Source organism: Lygodium microphyllum, chromosome 29 (assembly GCF_053477565.2).
Source record: "Lygodium microphyllum isolate KBCC chromosome 29, Lygodium_microphyllum_v1.1.10, whole genome shotgun sequence".
Taxonomy (NCBI): Eukaryota; Viridiplantae; Streptophyta; class Polypodiopsida; order Schizaeales; family Lygodiaceae; genus Lygodium; species Lygodium microphyllum.
Genome location: NC_141163.1, coordinates 87,782,798 through 87,803,856, shown reverse-complemented (window position 1 = coordinate 87,803,856; position 21,059 = coordinate 87,782,798). Strand labels below are relative to the sequence as shown.

At 38.5% G+C, this 21,059-nt stretch overlaps 1 protein-coding gene across 1 annotated transcript; it reads left to right on the top strand.

Annotated features, from left to right (window-relative positions):
• The first annotated feature begins 6,852 nt into the window (after window positions 1-6,852).
• On the top strand, window positions 6,853-12,554 carry LOC148010880 (steroid (22S)-hydroxylase-like). Its single transcript, XM_087671466.1, has 9 exons — window positions 6,853-7,551; window positions 8,097-8,436; window positions 8,988-9,143; window positions 10,180-10,464; window positions 10,572-10,676; window positions 10,980-11,058; window positions 11,685-11,791; window positions 12,092-12,213; window positions 12,310-12,554. The coding sequence occupies exons 1-9, from the start codon at window positions 7,301-7,303 to the stop codon at window positions 12,398-12,400; spliced, it is 1,536 nt and encodes a 511-aa protein (XP_087527592.1). The 5' UTR covers window positions 6,853-7,300; the 3' UTR covers window positions 12,401-12,554.
• The last annotated feature ends 8,505 nt before the right edge of the window (window positions 12,555-21,059 follow it).

Here is a 21,059-nt window from a genome sequence, read left to right as displayed (position 1 = left end):
TCAGCGTGTCCCATGTCCTTGCTCTCAATGCAAGTTGGCAATTAGACGAAAACACCGATTGTCTATAGAACACGTACGATGATTTGGCGAGTTTCAATCTGAGATCATTGATCAGGCGATTGCGGATTTTCAGCAAATGGTAATTTGAAGTTAATATTAATCATGCATTGTACTCTCAAGCTAATTGAAAACCATACACAATAAGATTGGGTCTTGTTGGCAAATTTTCTATCCAAGGAGGTGATGTCTTGACCCAAGGGGGAGTGCACCCTTTGCGGCCAATTAGAAGAGTTCGTGGACGTGCGATGGATGGATTGCAAGAGCCAATCGACCACTCGCAAGGCCCATCTATACCGTCAATGCCAGAGGAGACAGACAACCTTCCCGACCTGCCTATAAGCTTGGAGCCTGAGATGGAGGCAATGATCGATGCATTGATTCCCATGGATGTTGAGACATCTGACCCGCTTAGAGAGGAAGCATCCATACCATTATATGATGGGTGCCGAGTATCTCGGTTGAAGACATTGCTTGCACTCTTAAGTGTGCAAGCAAAATACGGTTGGAGCGATACGAGTGTGACTGAGTTATTCAGGTACCTTGCATACAGGCTTCATTGATTTTTTTTAAAAACAGTATTATTGCAAACATTTGTGTTTTTTCAAGGTGTTTTATGATTTTTTTCAGGTTATTGAAATATCATATATTGCCACCTGCAAATACCATGCCTGAGTCTTGTGATGATGCACGACATGTTTTATGGAAGCTTGGCATGGACTACAATAACATCCATGCATGTATCAATGACTGCATATTGTTTTGAGATGAATACGAGACTATGGAGATATGTCCAAAGTGTGGTGCTCACAGGTATCGACAGGACTTGCAAGGGCAAACCATCCCTCAAAAAGTTCTCAGACACTTTTCGCTCATCCCCTGCATAAACCACATGTTTCACACGTCTGCCATGGCAAGCTTAACAACGTGGCATGTGTAGAATAGGTCCATGGATGGAGTTCAACGAATATCAGCGGATTCGCGCGCATGGAGCCACATTGACTCTACCTTCCCAGGCTTTGCGAGAGAGCCAAGGAATCTTCGGCTCGGTCTCGCCATGGATGGTGTGAACCCAATCGGTCTGCGCTCTCGACTTCTTACAGTGTGTGGCCTATAGTGCTTGTCAACTACAACATCCCTCCATGGCTTTCTACAAAGAAAGGACATCTCATCCTTAGCTTACTCATCCTAGGCCGCTACAAAGTAAAAGATATGGACGTGTATCTTCGTCCATTAGTCGATGAGCTTAAGATTTTGTGGGAGGAGGGGGTCACAGTGCAAGATATGAGCAGGTGCGATGGTCGGCGCTCAGCCAACATTCGAGCCATTCTCATGTGGACGATGCATGACTTTCCGGGATTGGGAGAGTGCTCAGGTGAGCAGACCTTTGTTCTCGCTGGTAATATCTATATTTTATTTCATTCAATCAAGTATTCACTAGGTCGTGGATCGCCTTACAGGTCTGGTTACCTCAGGTTATCATACATGTCCAAAGTGTGGGCCACAGTTAGACGCCCGAAGGTCACGAACCATGAAGAAGATGGTATATCAAGGACACGCCGCTTTCTTGCCGGAGGATCATGAACTCAGGGAAGGTTTTCTTGGACGACCTCGAGCACCTATGAACGTTGCAAGCTGGTATGAGCTGAAAATGGTAAACCCGAAATCACATCCAAATGGAATGTGACGGTTCTCAGTTTTCTACAAGTTGCCATATTGGACCCACTTACAGGTCAACCACTTGTTGGATCCCATGCATATTTTCAAAAATGTGGGCAGCTTGCTATGGGACCACATCACAGGAAAGAGAGACACTATAGGGTCACGAATGGATTTAAAGGAGGTAGGTAAGATGGAGGCGCTTTGGCCGTAGTCGAGTGCTGAAGGGGGAGTGCAGCTTCCTCGTGCTCCCTGGGTTTTGTCTACCAAAGAAGAGCGCATTGTGAAGCAAGTAATCAAGTCTATCCGCACTCTGACGGGTATGATGCGTTCTCTCAGGTCCGCATTTTCTAAAGATGACCAAATGTCTGGGCTAAAATCCCATGATTGGCATAAGATATGTCAGGTTTGTGAACAGAATGGATTTTAATTAGCGTGGACATTTTGAAATTTGAAAAGTGACCATTATTCATAATGCTTTCTCATTTGTGGTAGTTTGTCCTACCGATCACGATCGCGGGATGCCTTACTCCAGAAATTCGCGGGGCCATTTACAAGTTGTCGTCTTTGGTGCAATGGATCTCACAGAAAGAGATTAAGACGTCCTCTATTGAATCCGCAAGGCGGGGAGCAGTTGAGATGGTCTGTCTCTTTGAGAAATACCTGCCCACTAGCATGCTCACGATACAAGTTCACCTTCTTGTGCATCTTGTGGACGAAGTGGAGATTGCTGGACCTGTCCATACGCGATGGATGTTCTTCCTGGAGCGCTTCATGAAGACCTTGAAAGGCTTTGTGCGATAACGAGCTCGTCCAGAAGGTAGCATGGCGGAAGGTTGGTTGGTGTCAGAGGCATTAGTGCATATCTCACAATGGCCACCAACGGTGGAACCAGACAATGAAATGCTATGGACGCTGAAGGACGATGATAGGCTGACTGGAGATGTGGTGGTTGGAAATGGGGTAGAAAAAAGAATGGATGCCTCAATGGAAGAGAATGTGAATCGCTTTTGTATGTTGTACAATGCCTCCATGGAGACGTGGCTCGCCAAGTACCAGATTGCAAGGCAAGATCGAGAGGAAGCGCGAGCTGAATTCCGACGCAGTATGCGTCACCGACCAATTCGATATCCTGAAGGCATGGAGGAGATGCCACGGTTTATGTCAACACGATGGTTGCATGGAGCCTTGACCGTAGCATCTAGCGAAGGGAGAGAGGTCTCAATGGAGGAGTGGGAGTTCTCGAGGGGATGTAGTCCAAAGGTAATGAGGGGTTTAGAATGTGTCGTATCTAAATTTGCTTGCTACATCTAATTTGAGTGTTTCAATGTGCAGTACAAAATATATAGTGCAGCGTGGTCGCGCGGACGACATTTTCGGGTGGAGCGTATTGACAAAATGCGCTCCACAATGGACTGTGGTGTCATGGCAAGGTTTGAGCAAGAGAGCCGGCGATGAGCAACGGATCCGAACATGGTTGTGGATGAGATGGAGTATTTTGGGAACTTGCAAAGTATTATTACGGTGGATTACCGTAGCTTCTCCATGATACTATTCGATGTGCAGTGGTTCAAAGTGGTACTTGGAGGAGCTAGAGCAATAGTTCGACGAGGTCCATCTGGATTTCTCGAAATAGATTCTGAAAAAAATGGACGGATTTGCACGACACCTTTGTGTTGTCGGCCCATTGTGAACAGGTACAAATAGTCATTTGCTTGCTAATTGTAATACGACATGGCTTATGTCACAATGGTTTGAACTCGCTTTGTAAGTGTTTGTGAACATGTAATCTTCTATCCAAACCCCCGATAACCTTGATGGTGGTATGTTATACCTTCAACTCCTCGAGGTGCGAGAGTATATGATCAAAGCGATGTTCCAGGCATAGATGAAGAAAATATGCAAATAGAGGGGTCGATATTACAAGGGGTGGAGGCCATCGCAAGCTTGGAGCCCGCATCGGCTAACAATGATGGAAATACAGAAGTCGTAGAATTTTTTGAGAACGAGGTAGACTCGTTCTTTTGTGGTGACATGTCTATCGACCTTCCAGTGTATGCAGAGTTGTGTCAGGAGATTAACATGGGACCATAGAATACTTCATTCTTGGAGAATTGTATTACTCAATTCGTTGTTTAGATCTTCCATAAAGGTAGATAAGATATGCATTTGAAGAGGGATTTTTCAAAAATGATTTATATTAATGTGCTTTGTATAGTTTAAATTGATTTTTCTAACATCATTTTTTATCTTTGCAGGTATCGACATTTTCAGGATGAGTCGAGGGATAAGCGATGAGGAGTTTCAGGATATGATGGCACGCATGTCTCCAGATCAGCTCGCGAGATTCAGAGAGATGGCAGACCAAGAGTTGTCTCGTTCTTCGTCAGGGCGCTCTACTAGATCTGCTTCAACGCGATCAGATGCTTCAGCTTCAAGCAGACGATCTTGACGCTCGCGACTTGGGCCAGAGGGAGGGCTGCGACTACAGGAGGATCAGGGGGGTGCTGCTGTGGAGACACGGACGTGGTGTCTCCATCTCGTCGTTCAGCTGGAGCTGCATCACCTTCAGGATTTGTCACACCTGTGGGGACGTCCACTCCAGTTACTCCGGCTTTTGCGCAGCCGTCGACAGATGGCACGCATTTTGGTGGCACCCCTTTGAGTGACACTCCAGGAGAGGGTACCCTCGTCGGTACACCGGATGTACAGGGGTCTCCTGGATATGCCTAGGAGCGTGGACGGAGATAGGAGAGGGCCCATCTTAGGCAGACTCCTAGGGGTTATGGATACCTAGTGGATAGTAGGTCAGGAGCCATCATCATGAATGATGAGGGGAGGAGGGTGATGGCTCGCATGAGGGAGTTGTGCCAACAAGTTTTTCGGCACAACGTCCTGGATCATTGGAGGAACATACCGGAGGGGAGCAAGGACTACATAGTAGTATCCTTGCACGAGGAGTTCCCGGTGCCAGCCGCAATAGATAGATTCTCTACAGGTTGGATGATGGATTGCATGCGTGCATACATGTCACATAAACGATCCGACGCACACAAGGCAATCAAGAGTGGGGCTCCAAAGCCCGAGTGGTTAGATGCAAACGACTGGCGCCAACTGAGGGAGGAGGCTACAAATTCGCCAAGATGTTGGAGTCAGCAGCGAGAGGCGGCGAGGGCACGAATCGAGGCCGGATCGGTGCATCATCTTGGGAGTGGCGGCCACAGGACATATTTGGAGGACTTTGTAAGTTTCTCTTTTGTTTTGCTTATTTGTTTTTTTGAGATATTCTTTGTACTGACAATCGTGTTTCTAACAGTTAGCATTTTGTTTTCTTTGTAACACTCCATTACAAATCACGATCCGCAAGGCCTTGAGACTCGATATGCAGAGAGGCACGGTCTCAGGGCATTGATCGACCGATCGTATAGACGCAGCGGCCCTGTAAGTCACTCATCTTTCTTGTCCGTAGTTACCATGAGATATTTGAATGCATTATTGTATGGTGGATTGATATGTTGTTTCTTTTTTTGCAGAATCCGTTTGATGCTCCTTTGTGGCGGGACGAGCTTTCGGGGGACGAGGATTTGTAGCTCGCCCTTGGATCCTTAGAGCTCACACACCTTTAGTTTTTAGTCGCCTGATCTATGTAGACATTTTCTATGTATTAGTGATATCGTTTCATGATTGTACCAATCGCATTTTATGCGATCATGTATTTATTTCATGTATCAGTTTTATGATTTCAGTATACATTCTTTTTGTTTGCAAACGCTTTGTATGCAGCAGTGCAGAAACTATTTTGTATGGCTCTCATACAGCACACAGTGCTATACTGCCTTGCCACAAAATTTTTTCTTCTATGTTATCGTCGCTATTTGCGTCGCAAATTTACTGCTCGCGTCGCTATTGGCGTCGCTATGAGCGTCGCAAATTCTCCGTAACCGTCACTATATGCGTCGCATGTAGCGACGATTCTATGGCGTCGTCAATAATGACGCTTTTTGCGACGACGGGGGCAAATTTTGTTGTTTGTATTTTCATCGCTTTAAACGTCGTTATAAGGTCTATATCTTGTAGTGTTAGGAGAAAAGAGAGTAGAAGAAAGCGGGAAGAGAGAGAGAGAGAGAGAGAGAGAGAGAGAGAGAGAGAGAGAGAGAGAGAGGAGAAGAAGAGAGAGAATATAAACATAAAGATAGAGAATTATATATAGAGAAAATATAAAATTTACATACTTTAAGAGAGATAGGGAAAAGAAAGTGAGTGAGAGAGAGAGAAAGGGAACATGTAGAAAGAATTATAGAGAGAGGAAAGATAAAATTTAAAAAGAGAATAAAAAATAGAGGAGAAAGAGAGAATAAAAAGAGAGGAGAGAGAGAGAGAGAAAAGAAAAAGAAGAAGAAAAGAAAATGAAAAAAGAGAGGGAGAGAGAATGAAAAGAGAGGAGAGGTGGGAGAATAAAAGAAGAGAGAGAATCAGGAGATGAGAAAAATATGAAGAAGAATAAGAAGAAAGAGAGAGAAGAAGAATAAGAAGAAGAAGAAGAAAGAGGAAAAGAGGAAGAGGAAAAAGAGAAAAGAGAAGAGTCTCTTTTATTTTTAAATATTTTTTGAGAGAGAGAGGAAGGGAGAGAGGAGACAGGGGAAAGAGAGAGAGAGAGAGAGAAAAGATAAAATTTAAAAAAGAGAGAGGGAGAGGGAGAGAAGAAAAAAAAGGGAAAAAATGGGAGTAGAAGAAAAAGGGGTGGAGAGAGAGAGAGAGAGAGGAGAATATAAACATAAAAAGAGATAATTATATATAAGAAAAAGATAAAAATTTACATATTGCATAGCAACTTCGCTTGCTACTTGGGGACAACGAAACTAGTTATCTTCATTGAGACTTTTTATGGTACTTTTTATTTACATATTTTTCCTATCATTTGACTAGCGTGCATTGATAAAATATTTTGAGAGACCCCTCGAATTTAGGCCTTTGGCTCAATAATATGACCGCAACGTGACGACGTGACACGCACCTCTTCTTTGATTGAGTGAGACTGCTTTGGGATCACATCTCGGGTGGGCGGAATTACAAGGCAAAAAGCAGCTGCCAGCGAGAGACGGATGGGATGCATCGTGATAATTCATGGGCGTGATTATGAAAATTATTATGCGTCCGGCGCACTCTTAAACTAAAGCAAGGGTGGATGTAACACGCGCCAACTTCCAAGTGACATACTCGATTCGTAGCCATTGGGCTTAACGAAGGACTGATTCAATATTGGAAGTGGCAAGGCAGAAGCATTAAGGGAGGGATCGGAGGATGAAAGGATTTAACGAAGGATATCGGTTGCCGGCGGCAATGGCCTCGGGAAGAGAGCATGAATTAAGCGTGCAGGCGTGCTCAGGATCTCTCTCTCTCTCTCTCTCTCTCTCTCTCTCTCTCTCTCTCTCTCTCTCCATCCAAATATTTATAAGTACTCGCCAAAACAATATGAGTATCATCATGATCCATGTAGTATTCTCAGGAGATCTGCGATCTCTTGAAACGAGAGAGAGAGAGTCGAGAGCTTGAGGCGCTGCTTGTGCGCGTGCGAGAGAGAACGATGGATGACACGATCGGCCTATTCAGCACCATTCTGGTGTGGGTGTGGCTCACAATGTTAAGTGTTGCAATGTGTGTATTGGGTTGGATGTACATGAGAAAAGAGAGCTCCTTACGGATGGAGACGCGCACCTACAACCTACCACCCGGGGATATATCCCCATGGGCAATATGGGGAGATACATTGGAGATGATCTTCTCGTGGTACCCCGTGGGGACACCTCCACCCTTTCTCGTGAAGAAACTCCAAAGGTACGCATTAATCCACATAGCTATTGTGAGTGGCTCCTTTGGAAGTGCTCGTGGTGTTGACATTAAGCTCCAACAAATGTTGACATTAATTACATGGCAACTGCAAATTAGAGTTTCATCCCAAATGTTGACATTATTTCTATGGGAAGAGGATAGAGGTTCCCACAAAAAATGATTTCCTATGCTTGCTCAATGGACTATGGAGACACGGCCTACAAGTGTGATAGGTAGGCTAGATATGTGGTAGCTCACTTATAGAAGCTAATGATATTCTAGGGTTTGAGTAGTAGTCAAATGTCCCAAACTTCTTTGTAAATAACATAGCCATTGTTTTAACAACATGAGTCATGCAAGAGGTGTACCGCTTACCTTATCATGCATTGCAATAGGTAGCAAGGAGTGCATGCCTTCCTTAACACATAGAGATTTCTAATAGCAAGAGCTTGCACATCTCAACTATTGAAATTAGAGTTTGATAACTCTTATTAATATAAGCTACAATATTGTGGTTTACATTTAATTATTTATTTAGAATGCATGTGCAGGTATGGGCCAATATTCAAAACACGCTTGCTAGGGTTGAGGACAATAGTGTGTTTGGATGCAGAGGTCAGTAGGCAATTGATCTTAAGTGAGGGACATCAAGGGCTTGTACGTGGTGCTATGCTCTCCACATTGCGTAGGCTTGTGGGGCCCAATAGTTTGCCTTGCACACATGGTTCCCATTTCAAGCGCATGCGTAGCCCTGTGGCCCTCCACCTATCTGCTACTAAGCTCTCTGAAAATGCACATCTTCTCTCTCGCCTCCAAAGATTCACTCTCTCCACCCTCTCCTCTTGGAAATATCACAAACCATATGTCCTTGTCCAAGATGAAGCATACAAGGTAGATCTCTCTCTCTCTCTCTCTCTCTCTCTCTCTCTCTCTCTCTCTCTCTCTCTCTCTCTCTCTCTCTCTCAACTCTTAAAAAGTCCTTATGTTTCTATTAAGTTCATGAGTGAAATTACATATCTAGCATGTTGTGATGCAAATATAGGCATAAATGTGCATCCCCACTCAACAACCTAGTTATGGGGTACTTGTGGTCCCCCTCACCCTTCACAATAAGTTAGCATACATATGGTAGCTCTCTTGCAATATCTCATCTAAGAATACATGTGGTATATACCTATATAAGAATATACGTATATACACTTATAATTGTGTATACATACTTATGTACGTGCATGCACACATATAGACATACCAAAAGCTACACACACACACACAAAATTGTAGATACCTACGAGTGCATGCACATACCTAGAGAGTACACATACACATCTTCATTCAAAGCTTCAAAAAGTCAAAGTATTCAAGAATTTTAGGTTGGGTGATTAGTTCAACCTTCTAACTTGAAATTTTCACGTAATAATATGTTTTTCCTTTAATGACAGTTTACATTCTCTATTGCTATCATGACTATTCTTGGATTAGAACCAAATGACAACGATACGTGCATGTTAGCAAATTGCTTCAAAAGTTTTGTGCCAGCAATAACTTCAAAGTTTCCTCTCAATGTACCTGGAACCACTTATGCAAAAGCATTGAAGGTTAGTGATGAGGTGTAGCGTGCTTTTTAATGTAAAGTGATCTTCTTTTATCATACATAAATGTTGTTTAGAAATACTTCCCCTTAAACAAGAAGCCGCATATTTTAACTACAGAGAAAAACGACACCCAATGAATCTTTTAAATTGATCAAATTCCCAAAATATCCATTGGATATGTCAAAATTACTCAAGCATACCTAATAATTGGCCAATACTTCTTTAATAACTTCAAATTTTGGCCAAATTAGAAATCAATCATTTAAATTTTAAGTGAATAGCCTTTTAAAGAGCTTATGTTATGCTAGTACCAAAATGATACTTTGTTTAATGAAAACTCATGCATACCAAATATGTTAATAGTCATATTTTTTTGGCTTTGAAGACATGTTGTGTTACTTAAAGTTTATAAAACATGTGTACATTCAATGGGCAAGAGTTTAACTTGTTCAAAAGTACTTCATGGAAATTAGATGGGAAAAACAAAGAGAACACTTACTATACTATATCAAAGTATAGTGCAAGTGCATGGAAAATGCATTTCTACTTTGATGAAAGCCATTTCAATGCAGAATTTTTGCATTAATATGTAGTGTGGCTTGACTTATGGAATCTTTTTGTTCCAAAAGGATGAGGTTGGTATGGTAAAGGTTCTCATGTATTTAGGTGGAAAACACATGATTCTACTAAATGAGATGTATAAATTGATAAAAACTTTGCTTATTGTTGCCACCTAAGTACATAAAGCTTTAGGAGTAATGCACTTAACCAAATGCTAAATTAATTGATTTTCGAAATAAAAGTGTGTAAATGTTCTCATATTGCATCAACAAAATGTTAAACTAAGCTAATTCCGTTGGACCATTTCCTTTAATCATTTATATGGATTTAACCTTACATATGTTGAATTGGGGGCAACTACCCCTTGGTCACATTGCTCATCATTCGAAGTATTGAGACCAAAATAGGTAGATAGATCCTCATTTATGCCTTGATCAAATGTGTTGAGTTTGATTCTCATGTCTTTAGTTTATAATAGGGGCGCAAGTTGGCTACAATGATAATCAAAAGACTCATTCAAAAGAGAAGAGAGGCAATATTATCATTGAATGGTGATTTTCACATGAAGGATAGTAACAAGGACTTGATAAACCTAATGATGATGGATACCAACCGTGAAGATGGTGCACCCTCTTATAATGATGAGGAGCTTGTTGATGTTATATTTGGTTTGATTATGGCTGGCCGTGAAACAGTCTCTGTCATCTTATTCATGGCAATCAAATACCTTACAGATAATCCAAAAGCCTTGTTAGAACTAAGGGTAAATTTTATCATTTTTTAGTTCAATGCTAATTTCAACCATACTGAAATTGTAATTTGATAAAAAATCTAATGATTCTTCATATATCACATGGGTATTAATCCTAGGAGGAACATGAATCCATACGACATGGTGCCTTAATGCGAGAGCAATTAAGCAAGACAATTATGCTAGATATAGAGGACTTTGCAAAAATGGAATTCACACAAAAGGTAATCAAAGCTTGTAAACCATATTGATAATACTTGATGCAAATCATTGTAACTTTGATATGTTATCTTCCTTAGGTATTACCTTCCTATTATATTATCTTTCTAAGGTATTTTTACAAATCAAAGCCTCATCAATTATTAGACTAGTATAAGTAGTGAGACAAGGTGATTCCTAGTATATTCCATAGATATTAGTGTGAAAATCATGTTTGTCACTCCCATTATCAAAACATTGAAACATTTATGGATGTCTCTAACTTTTATGAGTTGAAATATGTTGCAATGAATCAAATGCCATTTTAGGTAATTACAGAGACACTCAGGTTAACCAATGTGTCGCCCTTTGTTCAACGAGTGGCTATTCAAGATATTGAAATCGAAGGCAAGATACATCAAATACCTTATAATTTTATTAAGCAAATTTTAATGTGCTATTCAAAAGCTTCTGCATTCAAACAAAATGAGCTTGTGGTAAATTAAAATGAGCATTACATATAGTATGTATGTACATATCTATGTATGATATGTATGTATGTATGTATGTATGTATGTATGTATGTATGTATGTATGTATGTATGTATGTATGTATGTATGTATGTATGTATGTATGTATGTGTGCATGCATGCCTCTATGTATATACATCTACATCCATGCACGTGTATGTGTGTGCACACGAGTGTGAAACATATATAAATACACACCTACATGCGCACACACTTAGAAAGTTGTAGGACTTGTATACTCATTTATGAATTTCTTTCAAATTCTAATATCATAATAGGTGAATAAAATAGGAAAGATAAATATGGTAGAACTCTTTTGAAGAAGTTGTAATATTCTCTTCACATTTAGAGTGGAGCTTCAAGGCCAATCAAATATTTTGACAAAGCTATGATAAATGAATATATTTGGATATGCTCCAAGAGTGTGGCTCTAAAAATGGGTTGCCAAAAAGGATTACACAAAAAAAAGTCTTGAAACATTTTAAATATGCATGTTTTTGTAGGTTTCACCATCCCCAAAGGTTGGAACATTTTTCTGTCACCAACTGTAACACATTTGACAGCTAAATTTCATGAAGATCCACTTCAATTCAATCCATGGCGGTGGAAGGTAGTTTTAAGGGTTTGGTAGTTCACCATTACTAGTTACATACATGTGCACTTAATTATTTAATATCACATGTTATTGATATCACAATTTGTTCTTTTGAAGCTCATAAGTCTTTGAATTAACTACCAAATGAAAGCTCCCTATAATTTTATTAAAGAGTAAAGCAAGCAATTCAATAGGTATACTAATCCTATTTTTTGTATAATGACAAGTAAAATTAGGGCTTGATATTATAGAAATGGTACTTGGCAACTTACTATTATTGTTAATGCAATCATTTGCATGTGCGCAATTTCATAGGAGTCTACAAATCTCACAAAATCATTTTCACCCTTTGGATTGGGACTACGCTTCTGCGTTGGGGTTCAAATTGCTCGACTAGAGATTGCCATGTTCCTACACTATTTAGTAACATTATACAGGTTTGATACATAAATATATGTAGCTCCACCTATTTTCATGCTCTCTATGACTACAATATGTGATGTGTTTGGGGAAACATTAATTTTTCTTTTCAGGTGGGAGATTGCTATAAAGGATGATGCCTTTTGTACTCCAGTTGTAAAGATGCTCAAAGGATTTCCAATCCATGTTATACCTTCTAATTGATTATATCAATTTATTCCTAATGAAAAACATTCAATATCCAATTCTATAGTATTACCAATTATATATATGTTCATAGAATAACATATCTCCTAAGTTGAGAAATATTAAATATCCAATTTTCTTACATTACTAATAATATATATTTTCATAGAGTAACCTTTCCTCTATGTTGAGACTTCCGATTTCTTTCTTTGCAATTTTCTTAGATTGAGTACGGTGACTTGACAAGTTAATGTTTTGGTGAACAACTTTGATGGTAATTGAGAGAAAAACTTTCAATACATATAGTCATTACCTAAGTCAATGAGTACAATCACAATATTGGTAAAAAATAAATAAGGGATATAAGAAAGAATGAAAACTTCTTAAACATTTGAGTAGTCACTTTCTTACAATCCCCTTGAGATTATACTTCTTTTCCTCATATGGAAGATGTATAAAGTTCTTGGAATCTTTCTATGACTTTTTCTACCTTAACAAGGTCCTTGAATGCCTCGAACTCATCCTAGATGAAACCCATTCTAGAAAAACTTTCTATTACTCTTTTTGTATTGATGAGTGATGAACCAAGTGAATTCTACTTAGTTGAGGACAATAATATTGAGTGCATAGCATATTATTTAAGTTATCTCTCATCTTTGAATGTACATAATGTTCTTGTTTTTCTTGTTGATCCTAAATATATATTCTTTAAGTATAGATTGTGACAAGCTTTCCAGCTTTGAGATGAGGAGGATTCATTCATAGTTGATAAATGAAAAGATTTTTATGATATGCATTTTGAATTTGATATATTGTGACAAGTTTTCAAGCTTTGACATGAAGAGGATTCATACCATAATTTATGGTTGAAATGCTTTTATGATATGCGTCTTGACTTTGACATTAGGAAGGTTGATATTGTGGTTTTTAAATGGAAATCTCCTATAATATACACAAACTTTTTAGCTTTGACATAGGAAGATTGATGTGGGGTTAATAAATGGAAATCTCTTATAATATACACAAACTTTTTAGCTTTGACATAGGAAGATTGATGTGGGGTTAATACATGAAAATATTTTTGATGATAAGGACAAATTTTCCAACTTTGACATGAGGAGGATTATTATTAAAGGACTTTTTTAAAAGAGTTAATAATTCAAGAGTGCACGATAGAATTGATTTTGGCATTGAGCAATTTACCTTTGGTGGCAATATATCCAAAAAAAAGAAAGGCAAATGTGGTAAATTTAGCATCTTAAATCCTACAGCTTGCTGAAATAGCTACAAATATTTTCATATATAGAATCATGACATTTTGGCATCACTACCACGTAAAAAGTGTATCAAAATTCCCAAAATGACTAGAAAAACTCTACATTTTGATCTCAAATGAGGGAGAAACTATGAAACTATCTTTTTGCCATATTCTCTAGTTTTATATGCAATTTGGTTACTTTGATAAAGAAAGCTTTCTAAAAAGGAGAAAAAAAGTAGCAAACTATTTTATAAAGAAAACTTATTGAAAGAAAAGCTTCTCTTAGATCTATTATGCCAACATTATTTCTATTAAAGAGAGATGGAGAACCCTCAAGACATAACCAATATACACAATATGGACACCAATAGCATGGGCTTATTACACTGTAGAGCGTGCACAAGCTATAGTAAGGGAATAAACTGCATAAGCTCATGGGGAAGGCTCAATAGGGCTGAAGAAGGCCTCTTGGCTCTCTCTTGAAAATTACAAAGGAGAAGGCCTCTTTATGTAGGCCTTGAGGGTGTTTAGGGAGGAGGTTAAGATAGAAAAGGAATTAACATCACCAAAGCTTCATTAAGGCGGTTCCACCAATGTGGAAGCTCCATCTAGATATTTTGTTAACCAATTTCCTAGACCTTGCACCCACCTGAAATCGGGGAATTTCTTACCTCATATGTAGGAAATTGTTGTTTTTCTTCTCTCGAACTTGCAAAAAAATCTCCATTCAATTTCGAGTCATTATTCTGATATACTCCCTTTTTTTCCATCCTTTGAGAATATTAATCAAATAAAGTAACATTATCAAAAATAAAAATAATTACTAAATGAGATACAAATTTTAATTCATAAATAAGTTAATATTTGTTAATAATACAAAATATCATACTTATATTTATAATATAATGTATACACATTCTATGGTAACATTACACTTACTTTATAGTCACCTAGAGGTTATTTATACGCTAAGATTCTTTAACTCAAAAGTCTTAAAATAAATATTCAACTAGATTTTAATTGTGAATTGTATAATATAGGGATAAATATTCGATTGAAATAGAATTAGATAGTCTCCTAACTCATATTCATAATATGAAACTTTCTTTTAAATATTATGGGGATAATAACTTGAAATGATTCTCCTTTGTATCCATTGTCAAGGAGATGATGGCCTTACATGGTCCTCCCTTGAGCAAAAACTTTACAGGGATGGTTATCATTTTTAGGTAACTACATTTATTAGCATGTACTTGGGTCATGTCCACTCTAGGTGATTCTATGATATCCATCCTAACTAATTGTGGCATCTATATATAGGAGTTTTGTGCACACTCCTTCAATCAAAGCACCTACAAAGTATCCCTAGTCTCTTTATTATTTACTATCAAAATGGGTTCTTTGGATAATGTATGGTGCATATGTATATATATATAATATTTATTATTTAAGGTTTTTTCACATGTCAATCATAGGAGATTTTGTAGCTCTACCATGTGGTAGTCATATGAATTTTATGAATTTTGGTGTTTTTTAAAAGAAGGATTATTCAAAGAAAACTCCCACCTTAGGTTCCCCCTCCACACACACACACACACACACACACACACACACACACACACACACACACACACACACACACACACACACACACACACACACACACACACACACACACACACACACACACACACACACACACACACACACACACACACACACACACACACACACACACACACACACACACACACACACACACACACACACACACACACACACACACACGTGTACACACACACACACACACATTCATGTTGAGCATCACACTTACATAGTGAGTGGTCAACAATCGAGGGGGTGGGTTGGTAGCTTGGAGGGTGGGCAAGAGCAAGCAAGAGCAACCTTGGGCTAGCATGAAGCTATAGCTATTTATTTATATTATTAATAACATAGTAATCAATATATTGATATTTTTATTAGATTAATTATAATATGCAATACTAATCTATATAAAGTAAAAATTATTTTATCTATATATAATACCTTTAAAACATATGGTAATTGTATATATTATATGTTAACGTAAAGGCGTGTGTATTGCAATCAATAACAATTAATCAAAATATGTATCTTGATATATGTTAATTAGAGTATACATTAATAAATACATTTAATGTAAATTTAAATTTTTAGTCATAATATATTAAAGTATACTAAAAATGACTAAATTTGTTATTACTTAAATTGAGCTAATATACATTGCCCATCATATATAAATGTTATATATGTTAGTTTTGATGTATTAATAAAAAATATATATTAATCATAACACATTTAATATACATTAATATACTCATTAATCTACATTTAAAATCACTAAGATTATTTATAGTTATTAAAGTCAATGCATTTTAAGTATTAAAAGTATTCACTATTAAAATTATAAAAAATATTAATAGATTAACAACAATATCATGATTATTACTCATGATACAATTATTGTTAATACAAAAGTTTAGATTTTTATTAGCAATTACTTATGATATTTATTATTATTATTATTATTAATTTATTCATAAATATGAAATACCTCATGTAATTTGATATTTTATCTAATTGTTTTTGAAAGTGTTATAGTAAGTGCACATTTATCTCAAATATTCCTCAATTATGATTATCTATCTCAATTAATCATCAATTGTCCTAAATGTATTCCAATTATTTATAAGATTTACTAATTTATTATATTTTTTCTTAATTGATTTTTAATTATTACTAAATTTCTCATCTTACTCTACTTTAAAAAAGTATTTATTTATCAAGAATTATTATCAAATTTCAAAAGTAGTTTTTTTAACTTTATTCGAACTTCTTGTCAATTAACTTATTTTTATGAACCCTTGTGCCCTCCCCCTCTCCCCTCAGCCCCACCCCCTCCCCCTTCCTTATCTAAGTTTCCAAAACTAAAAAAAAGAAACAATTTGCCCTAGGCTTTTTTCCAAGAGGAGAAATAAAAAAGGATTAGTGTTCCTTCCTTTCTCTGAATAAAATAAAAATCCTTCCCCTTTTCTATTTTTATAGAGGTTAGAACCCCTTTTTACACACCTTTGTATATTCATATATGGTCTTTCAAATATTTAGGATTTTGTCTCTTTCCATCATTATTTTTTTCCCTGGGCAGGCTTCTCTAACTGCCTTACAACTAATAGGAACTCCTAGAACGGCCGCCTAGCAGGTCAACAGAACAAGGTCACTAGAACTCCCATCTAAAATAGGTCTTTCAATGCCAGACAATGCCTTGCAAGAGGCAATGACTACTCAGACCTCCCCCAGACATACCGAACCTAAATCTAGGACTTCATGCCTCAAGTGCCGGTCCCCAACAAACAAAAGAAAGTAACCCTTACGCACATATATCATTAATTGCTTAAGGGAAAAAACTCAAAAAGGGAACGAAACTACTTGGAATGGCCACAAGACGCTTCTTCGCAGCAAAGGCTCCCTCCAGCGACTTTGTCAACCTGTATGGCACAATCACTAAAACAACAAAGCATTAAACGTACCTGCACCAAATAGAGATAGGGCCTTCTTGGCCTAAAGAAATAGCACACTTCACTGCAACCTAATGGGCCCTCTTGGCCTAAAGAAATCAGACATGAACTACTTAAAGAAACTGGCCCTCTTGGCCTAAAGAAATCAAACAAAATAGCTCATAGAGATCCCTCCTTGGAAAAAGGCAGATATACACAAATACACTCCATTCCAAGGGGAAAAATGGGGCACTCAGCCCTAAACTAAATGCATCAAATTATGGCCCATACCTCCTGCATATGTAGCAAGAGGCGTACACATAACATGTCTTTTGATCAACCTATGGGTCCAAGATAACAACGGTAGATGGGTCTCGGCTACTCTTTGCATTACCCATATCAACCATCGCCTGCCATTTAACGCGTGGTCTGATAACATTCCCCACAAGCAACCAGGTCCTATCTCATTATCAATAGCACCATCTGGACTAGGACCACAGTTGAAAAAGAGGTCCTCTTCATAAGCAAAATTAGCTATGGAATCAGCTGAAGAGAGATGCTCTCAAATTCATCAAGTAGGGTTATAGCAGTACGATGATACATACGAAGGAGAGGATTCCGGACTGTATATGTCCAATTGAGTTGATTTAACATCAGCTGGGATCCCCTTTTATTAACAACCGCCTAATGCCACCTTTCTTGGCAATATTCAATCCCATGATTAGGGCTTTATACTCAGCCATGTTGTTAGTAAATCCTACCCCGAGATAAGCAGCTAATTTCATTGTAACTCTACATTGGGGATCTCGGATGACTACTCCAACACTTCCTTTTCTATTAGGGCCCTTGGACACTCCATCAAAGTATAATGTATACGTCCATAATGGGTTTACACCACCAGCCATCAAGAACTCCCCTATTCATAATTGTGATAGTCAAAGCTCACATATTTAGAGGATGAACTGACGGCTCCATCCCACACAAAAGTATCGTCTTCTTGCTCAATCACTTTATATCCCTTGCTCCATCAGATATGCCTCCCCTAATGATATCTTTGCTCGAGATATGGGTGCTCCAAATAAGGAATTAACTGCCCCATCAACCAATTTAAGCTCTCCTACAGGTTTCCAATCAGCCCCAGCATGGACCTGCAATGCATTTAGCATGTTAGCATATTTAGAAATAATAAGGTTTAATCTTATTAAGATTAACCTTATTCTTAAATTCCACTCCTTGTAGATCAGCTAATAGGACTATGAACCTATTTTTACCTATCCACACTATCTTGTAAGGGCCATCCCATCGAGGCTCCAGCTTTCCTGGAAATAGCTCCCTACACGCATCATAATATAGAACTAACTGCCCCTTCTTAAAGGTATATTTATTTGCTTTCAGATCATGCAACCGTTTCTTACGACGTTTAGCTACCTCCTGGTGCAACAAACTCTGCAATTTGAGCTCGTCTAAATGGGCTATAGTCGTAAACCGCTCAAATAGGGCATCTTCATCACCTAGAGAATGATTGATTGCGAATCTAATGGTCGGCAGCCCAATTTCTAAGGGCAATACACACTCCTCCCCATAAACTAATTTTAATGGGGTGTGGCCGGTGGCTTGTTTAAACATCGTATTATATGCCCAAACTGCCACATATAATTTTGTATCCCAATGCCGCTTCTTTTCAGAGACTATCTTAGATAGGATATCCACAAGCTGCTTATTGGTACTTTCAACTTGTCCATTTGCTTGCGGATTATAGGGGGTCTTCTTGTTATGCTTGATTTTTCAAGCTTCAGTCAGACTTCTAATCACTTTATTTAAAAAGTGAGTTCCACGGTTCAATACTATTTCCTTTGGTGGACCAAAATGGCAGATGATTTGCTCAAGTAGGAAACTGACAGTCTCTTTTGCATTGTCTTGCCTTGTCACCTATGCTTTTGACCATTTTGTAAAATAATCAGTTGCTACTATAATGTATCTCTTCTGAGTAGTAGACGACGGGGTAATAGGATCCACAAAGTCAATGCCCCACTTCTCAAATGGAAGGATAGCCATAATAGGTGTAAGTGGATGCTTCCTATTCTCTCTGTTGTCATGCCTTTGACAGGTATCACATCTCTTAACATAGTCAAAGGAATCTTGGAAGATAGGCGGCCACCAATATCCAGCTCTTAATGCTTTCTGTGCCGTAAACTGCCCAGCAAAGTGCCCTCCACAAGCGGAGTCATGGCATCCTTCCAAAATAAAGGGAACCTCGTCAAGCATCACACATCGGCGATAAATATCATCGACACCCTGCCGATATAATATGCGTGCGATCAAGGAAAATTTCAATGCATGCTATTTAATTTTCCTCTTCTCCGATTTTGATAAAGTAACTCGAGTCTCTCCTATAGAAAGATAGTGCGTTATAGCAGCATACCAGGAGGGAATAGATACCATATCAATCTTGAACAAAGTCTCCATGTCACATCCTTTAGCCAAGACCTCTTTTGGCTCTCCCAAATCCACAAGACACTCTGGAATGCCCTGAAGCTTCGGCGGTTTGCTCTTAATCTCATAATCAAATTCTTGCAAAGTGATTAACCACTTTGCTAAACGGTCAGGTGGCTGTAACTTATTCAACAACAATCGAAGCCCTTTTGCCTTCGTATAAAAAACCACCCTCTCATAAAGAATGTAGTGCTTGAACTTTTTGGTCGCAAATACCATCGCAAGGCACAACTTCTCCATATAGGTGTAGTTAATTTTCGATATGCCCAACTTCTGACTAGCAAAAGCTATCGGATGGTACCACTTTTCCTCCCAAATTTGGGCCAAACAGCAACTGATACTATACATGGTTGCTGCTGAAAATATATAGAATATTTCACCCCTTTTTGGTGCTTTTAAAACAGGTGCTTTGGAAAGCTCCTACTTCACATCATCAAAAGACACTTTGCAAGTATCTCTCCATGTAAACTGACAGTTAAAGGACAATAGGTTGGTCAACGGCAACGTTCTTTCTGCCAAGGCATTGATAAACCTCCGATAATACCCTACTGATGACAGAAAGCTATGCACTTCCTTTGGAGTATGTGGCGGACTTATGGTGATTATGACCTTGATCTTTTCAGGATCATTCGCAATCCCTACGGAACTGACCACATGGCCTAACAAGAGCCCATAAGGGACTCCAAAGACGCACTTCTGTGGGTTAAGAGCTATGCAAAATTGTCTGCAATGCTCAAAACACTTCCACAAATTGATCAACTGTCTATCCCTTACGATGGCTACCCCCAGATCATCAATGAACACTTTCAGTTCCTTGGGAGAGATGTCACCAAAGGTTTTGTTCGCTATTCTTTGCCACAAACTAGGTTCATTACACAACCCAAATGCCATCACATGGTACGCAAAGGTACCGAAGATTGTAATAAACGTCGTTTTTAGCTTGTCTTGCTCAGGGATTGCCATTTAGTTATACCTTGCAAAGCAATCCATAAACGAATAGATTTCCATACCCACTAGTTGATCCAAAATTTGGTCAATAAATGGCAACGTGTAGTAATCTTTAACAGTCTGCTTATTCAACTCTCTAAAATCTACACAAAGACAGATTTGATTATTATTCTTCTTCCTGATCACAACTGGTGAACATCATTCCGTATGTTGGATAGGGAAGATCAAACCCGCTTTATGCAACTTCTGTAGTTCTTGGTACAATCTGTCCCTTAATTCAAAAGGCATACGCCTTACTTTCTGACGTATAGGGTGGGTACCTTCCTTTACAGGAATAGTATGCATAGCTAGACTGAGAGCAATACCCAAAGTTCATCATAGCTCCAAGCAAAGATATCGCGAAACTCTCAAATTAGGGACACATAATCCTCTCTTTCTTCCAAAC